Genomic DNA, 7,500 nt, shown 5'->3' on the forward strand with positions numbered 1-7,500 from the left:
GTTCGTCATCCATTTTTGCAACAAGCGTCAAGGACCTGCGGTGATTCACAGCTGACTCGCGTGAATAGCATTTCGCAATAGCTGCGACCACGAGATATAGAGTAGTTAGCTACAAGCATTTTCAATCTGCTATTATCTCTATTAGTGGATTAACCGCTGTGGTGATTTAACAGCTGATAAAAATACATCAAGTAGACTACAAACAGAGCAAAACAATAAAACAACACCAGAAAACAACCAATAGGCTATACAATTATAACCAACAACCAATATGTGACAGCTCCTGGTGAAATGTGCAACGTAATTTTTAAGTTTTTACACATGCTTAAACTACAGATTGTAAGCTTTCAAATGATGTGTCATACATTCAAATCAGAGAAAGATTGAACACGACAGGCGTATTTGAATGTTGGTTCACCTCAAACACTGAATGGGAGAAAAGTGACTCTGAACGCAGCCACAGCTACGAACGCTGCTAACAAAACACATCGCTACGAAGGTCTCAACTGTATTTTAATAACATGACAACATGCTGGGAGAACATGGACATGCTAAAAACACATAACTACACATAACTAGATGAACACACAGTTCTTGCTTTTGAACACGAGCTAAAACGAAAGTATGTTTACAAGTCAACATTCCCTTACCGGTAGCCTCCGGCAAACGAGAATAATGAATCCAATACACAAATTATAAGTGTTTAGTGATCGTTAAACTGTTGTTTATTATATCGAGTGGGTACTTTAAAACTTCAAGTTGAAAGCACCAAGAAGGACCACCTCGAAAATTCATCGATGTTCATGTCCCGTGCTAGCGCTGTTGCCTTCATTCGAATAGTGACTGTGTAGAGACGCTTCTACTTGCTGCTCTCTGTTCAACAACCCACTGTTCGAGTTTGTCCTCTAAGTAACTGTGGCCATCTCGCTTTGTTCCCTCGGAAACTCTGTTTAGTCTTCTTTACTTGGGGTCTTGTGGTGTGGGACTGTGAGTAAGCACATCAGTACCGGTGTTTACTGATTACTGTAATGCTGCAAGCGGTGCGGCTTTGTAGTTTACCAGTCGTACTGAAACATTTTGACAGAGCGCCTTGAGCGCCATGTACAACCAGTATGGATCAACCAATTAACCAATTGATCCATATATAAGGCGCTCCGGATTATAAGGCGCACTGTCGTTTTAAAAAAATGTTTAAGGCTTTTAAGTGTGCCTTATAGTGCGGAAAATACGGTATATAAAATATTCCCCCCCCCCTACCTTGAGCATGCCTCTGTGGAAGTAGGTGAGGCCCTTGTAGAGCATGGCGATAGGCTGGTTCTTCTTCAGGTCCAGACTCTGCTGGAAGTCCTGCCTGGCCGCCACGTAGTCCTGGGAGAGGACCAGGCGTTAGCATCAGGCTAGCACAGGGGAGTGTGTGTGTGTGTGTGTGTGTGACCTCTGAGATGAAGAGCAGCATGCCTCTGTGTCTGTAGAGGGCTAGGGTTAGGGTCAGGGTGAACTAGGTTCAGGGTCAGGGTTAGGGTCAGGATGAACTAGGGTCAGGGTCAGGGTTAACTAGGGTCAGGGTCAGGGTCAGGGTTAGGGTCAGGGTGAACTAGGGTTAAGGTCAGGGTGAACTAGGGTCAGGGTGAACTAGGGTCAGGGTCAGGGTGAACTAGGGTCAGGGTCAGGGTTAGGGTCAGGGTCAGGGTGAACTAGGGTCAGGGTCAGGGTGAACTAGGGTCAGGGTTAGGGTCAGGGTCAGGGTGAACTAGGATTAAGGTCAGGGTGAACTAGGGTCAGGGTGAACTAGGGTCAGGGTCAGGGTGAACTAGGGTCAGGGTCAGGGTGAACTAGGTTCAGGGTCAGGGTTAGGGTCAGGGTCAGGATGAACTAGGGTCAGGGTGAACTAGGGTCAGGGTTAGGGTCAGGGTGAACTAGGGTTAGGGTCAGGGTGAACTAGGGTCAGGGTGAACTAGGGTCAGGGTTAGGGTCAGGGTCAGGGTGAACTAGGGTCAGGGTTAGGGTCAGGGTCAGGGTGAACTAGGGTCAGGGTCAGGGTGAACTAGGGTCAGGGTCAGGGTTAGGGTCAGGGTGAACTAGGGTCAGGGTCAGGGTGAACTAGGGTCAGGGTTAGGGTCAGGGTCAGGGTGAACTAGGGTCAGGGTCAGAGTGAACTAGGGTCAGGGTCAGAGTGAACTAGGGTCGGGGTCAGGGTGAACTAGGGTCAGGGTTAGGGTCAGGGTGAACTATGACCTCTGAGATGAAGAGCAGGGTGCCTCTGTGTCTGTAGAGGGCTCGGGTCAGGGTGAACTAGGGTCAGGATGGACTAGGGCAGCGGTTCCCAAACTTTTTCAATCAGGCCCCCCTTGGGTAATTGGAAATATTTTCGAGCCCCCCCTAACCTAGATTGATATAATTAATTGTATAAAGTTGTACAAACATTACATTTTCTCTTCTAATAATAACAAGACACATATATCCAACTATAGTTTTATATTTTATTATGGGTTGAAAAGGAACATAAGTGCTTGGCAAATGATCCTGTGCCACTGAAATATTCAACATATCAACATTAACTAATTTCTACTGCATCACTATTCTTACTCCACACATTCCTATCACAATTACGATCAATGACTTGTGTGTGCTTGCTTTGCCTCGCAAATCTTCTCAAAGCGGGGTTGTTGTTTTGAGACTGCCACTCTCAGTTCATTCTCAATGTTCAACTTCGACCTGTATTTGCTTTTGATAGCAGCAACAGCAGAAAAGCCTATCTCACACAGGTACGATGTTGCAAAAGGCAGCAGTATTCCCACAGCTTTCTGTCCAATGAGAGGGTAGTCCTTCTCCACTCCAATCCAAAACCCAGCCAAAGTCGTGGATGTGAACTGCAGCCTCATGGTTGACTCTGAAGTCATGTCGATGTACTGTTCCTCTTCCTTAGTGCTGAACATGGCAGGTGGTGGTGCAACAAATGGATCTCTAATCCAGTCATATTTGGCACTGTCATCCACAGAGAAGTATTTCTGGAAGCTTTGTTTCAGGGCTGAGATGTGCTCTCTCATACATGGAACCACTGTGCTCTGCAGCTCATTGGTCTCGATGAATGCTTTCAGATTCCCAAATGAGTCGATGTCCCCCTGTTCAAGTCTCCTGCCCCACATGTCCAGTTTCCATGTGAAAGATTGTATCCTGTCTGCCAGATGTGGAAGGTGTGTGTTGTTGCCCTGCAACTGTAGATTCAATTCATTGAGCTTCTCAAACATGTCGCTTAGGTAGGCCAATTTCATGAGGAAGTCTTCATCATTAAACTTGCTGGCAAGTTCGTTCCCTTCCTCCTCCAAGAGGATTCGGATCTCATCTTTCAGCGATAGCACCCTGGACAGCACCTTTCCGCGAGAGAGCCAACGCGACTCGCTGTGAAATAGCACGGCTGTGTGCTCGGAGCCCATCTCCTCGCACAAAGCGGAAAAAATGCGAGCTTTCAGTGGTCTTGTTTTTATGTAATTGACGGTGGTGATAACATCAGACAAAACGTCATTCAACTCTGGACTCAGCTGCTTTGACGCGAGTGCCTCCCTGTGTATTACGCAGTGAGTCCACACTGCTTTCGGTGCAACGCGCTTGATGAGCGTCTGGAGCCCTCCCCGTTTCCCTGCCATGGCCTGGGCACCGTCGGTGCATATCCCCACACAGTCCTCCCATTTCAGATCGGCTTCACTCAGGTATTTGTCTATGATTTTGAACAGTTCATCAGCTGTTGCTCTGTTTGGGACATAGTTGCAGAATAGCAAATCCTCGCTCAAACCCTCCGCATCAATGTATCTGACATACGCTATTAACAGACAGTCCTTGTTACTATCTGTGGCCTCGTCTACCTGAAGCGCAAAGCGTTGGTCTTTTATTTTCTCAACAAGCTGCTCTTTCATGTCTTCTGAGATGTCATTGATGCGTCTCGCAATAGTGTTGTTTGACAGGGCGATAGCTTTGAGTTTTTGGGCTGTTGCCTCGTCTATCATATGTGAAACCATATCTATCGCAGCAGGGACTCCTCAGCGATGGTGTGTGGTTTTTTAGACTGGGCGATACGATATGCCACTTTGTAGGAGGCAAGTTGAGCATTAGACGTAACAGATGCTGTTTTAACGAAACGGCTCTGCTGACCACGGTATTCTTGGAGTTTTCTCTTGAAGAAATCGAGGGGCTTCTTCACATCAGTCGGGTGTGTGTTCTCCAAGTGACATTTCAACTTGCTAGGCTTCATGCTATCTGCCGCTAAAGTTTTGAGACAGAGAACACACAGTGGTCGTTCCTCCGCACCGACCACATTAGACGTGAAGCCCAGGGAGAGGTATGTATCGTCATACTTTCTTGACTTTGGCTTTGGGACGTTTGTCATGGGCTCCTTCGCTTTTCGTTTAGCTTCTAGCTCTTTCATAAACGTATCCATTGTTGTTGTTGCTGCTAGATAGCTGGAATGATGGGGAGGGAGAGTGCGCGTCAATGACGTGAATGGAGCCCCCCTGGGCTCGCGCCCCCTCGCTGCCTCTTTGTTACAGTTTATGGCCTGCGCTCCATTCAGGTTCTCATTTTTATTATAAAATCGTCCAACGCCCACAACACCCCTGATGGTAACCTTAAGCAAGCAGTGTTTGTTTACAGCTCTTGTGTGTGTGCATTTTTTTTCCCTCCCATATTATTTCTGCGCCCCCCCTGCAGTACCCCCGCGCCCCACTAGGGGGGCGCGCCCCACAGTTTGGGAAACGCTGGACTAGGGTCAGGGTTAGGGTTAGCGTGAACTCTGACCTCTGAGATGAACAGCAGGGTGCCTCTGTGTCTGTAGAGGGTTAGGGTCAGGGCGAACTAGGGTCAGGGTGAACTAGGGTCAGGGTCAGGGTGAACTCTGACCTCTGAGATGAAGAGCAGGGTGCCTCTGTGTCTGTAGAGGCGGGCGGAGGGCTGCAGCAGCAGAGCCTTGGACAGGTCACTCAGGGCCTCGCTGATCCTGCCCAGGGGAGACAGGATCTACACACACACACACACACACACACACACACACACACACACACACACAGACACACACACAAAGAGAGAGAGACACACACACAGACACACAGAGAGAGAGAGAGAGACACACACACACACACACACAGAGAGACACACGCACACACGCTGGGTGAGTTAATGATAGATGGCCTGTAAACAAAGCTACGTTTTAGGACATGTTCAAAAGCAAAGACTATGTGATCATCTAATTACGTGTAGTTAGATGTTTTTAGCATGTTGACGCATGTTGTGATGTGCTAATCATGCAGTCAGATGTTACATAGCGATGTTTTCTTGTTAGCTGCTAGCTCGCTACCAACATGATGGTGCTAACACTTCTGTTTGTTGATCAGACCAACTGATCTGTGAAGCATGGCGACATCGACTACCTCAGGTGCACACTACCTACTACACACTACCTCAGGTACACACTACCTACTACACACTACCTCAGGTGCACACTACCTACTACACACTACCTCAGGTGCACACTACCTACTACACACTACCTCAGGTACACACTACCTACTACACACTACCTCAGGTTACCGAACATCCACTAAGCCTCCCTCCTCACCTCAGTCCTCTGTTCGTACCCCCCCCTCCCTCACCTCACCTCTCCCTCCCCCCTCTCACCTCAGCTCTTTGTTCATACCCCCCCTCACCTCAGCCCTCTGTTCATACACCCCCCCCTCACCTCACCTCTCCCTCCCCCCCTCACCTCAGCCCTCTGTTCATACCCCCCCTCACCTCACCTCTCCCTCCCCCCCTCACCTCAGCCCTCTGTTCATACCCCCCCCTCCCCCCCCTCACCTCAGCTCTCTGTTCGTACACCTCAGGCCTGTTGGGTTCCAGGGTGATGACTCTGCTCAGCTCGTACAGCGCCAGGTCAGCATTCTTCATGTCCTTCAACAGAGGAGACACACACCTTAACACACACACACCTTAACACACACACACACCTTAACACACACACACACACACCTTAACACACACACCTTATCACACACACACCTTAACACACACACACACACCTTAACACACACACACACACACACCTTAACACACACACCTTAACACACACACCTTAACACACACACACCTTAACACACACACCTTAACACACACACCTTAACACACACACACCTTAACACACACACACACACACACCTTAACACACACACCTTATCACACACACACACCTTAACACACACAACTTAACAACCAACTAGACACACGCACACAAACACATCACAACACACACACACCTTAACGGGCTCCACACTCAGCCACACACACACACACACACACACACTCACCTGCAGGCTCTTCTTCCCGTAGGCTATACCTCTGCCGTAGATGGCACTGACCAACTCTGGGTCTGCCTACAACACAACAACAACAACAACAACAACATCAACAACAACAACAACGACAACAACATCATCATCACACACGTCTTCTCTGACCAGAACACAGAGGAGGGGGTGTGTGTACTCTGGAAGGAGTCTCAGGTACACATTACCTCACCCCTCAGCCCTCTGTTCATACCCCCCCCCCAGACTCACCTGCAACAGCAGGGAGAAGTGTTTGATAGCTTCATCGTAGAGGCCGTTGCCTATAAGGACGTATCCTATGGCTGCAAGGACACACACACGCACGCACACACATGCACACACACACAGCAGTGAGATACTTAAGCAATATCACACGAGAGGGAGTGTGTTATACTGAATATCAGCACGGCTGTGATTCGGTCGTAGGTACGAGGCCGCCAGGCCAAGTACCGAAGACAATCACAGCCGTGCTGATATTCAGTATAACACACGACCTCGAGTGTGATATTGCTTTTATACAACAGTTCTACAGCACAATGTATTAGTTAACAGTAATAAGTGACAACAGATTATGATTTGTTTGTTTATTTAATCATTTATTTTGGCTCCGTCAAGAAAAAATTGTTCCTCAACGGGACTGTTCAACTAGCGAAGTTTCCCACAGAAGTGGGGGAAAAAACGTCAGATATCAGATATATAAACGGGTTATTTTGATAAACCGGATACATTTTGTGAATATATATGGTTACTTTCTCGCCTGAAAACATATTAAAACTTCATAAAATTATATATTAACACTTGTAGAGCCAAATTACAGCTTTTGGCCAATGGCGGCCAAAATTGAGGATTTAAAAACGGAGAGTTTTGCTTTGCGCGCTGATTGGCTAATGTCTTCTTAGTAACAATGTAGTCTAATTAACGGTAATTTAACACCTGTGCGGCGGAGTGCTACATATAGTTAAAAGTCCCAGTGCTGTTATACTGTATATAGTAACTCATGGAATGCCTCTTGTCCAATCAAATTACTTGGTCGGAACTAACTGTTGTATAAACTAACATACAGGTATCTGAAAATAGCTGAAGCTTATTTGAATGTTGGTACCCCTCCAAAACCAAATACCGGAGAAACTTGCTC

General features: G+C 47.5%; 1 protein-coding gene across 1 annotated transcript in view; it reads right to left on the reverse strand.

Moving 5' to 3' along the window:
• The window catches only part of ttc13 (tetratricopeptide repeat domain 13), a gene marked incomplete at its 5' end in the record, with an annotated part of 23,577 nt that overhangs the window by 13,496 nt on the left and 2,581 nt on the right, over nt 1-7,500 (reverse strand). The window contains 5 exons of the mRNA XM_080525629.1: nt 1,258-1,368; nt 4,891-5,007; nt 5,842-5,934; nt 6,348-6,413; nt 6,597-6,667. Coding sequence (XP_080381755.1) covers nt 1,258-1,368; nt 4,891-5,007; nt 5,842-5,934; nt 6,348-6,413; nt 6,597-6,667 — 458 coding nt within the window. The remainder of the gene's footprint in view (nt 1-1,257; nt 1,369-4,890; nt 5,008-5,841; nt 5,935-6,347; nt 6,414-6,596; nt 6,668-7,500) is intronic.

Source organism: Nansenia antarctica (assembly GCF_963989245.1).
Source record: "Nansenia antarctica genome assembly, chromosome: 3".
Lineage (NCBI taxonomy): Eukaryota > Metazoa > Chordata > Actinopteri > Argentiniformes > Microstomatidae > Nansenia > Nansenia antarctica.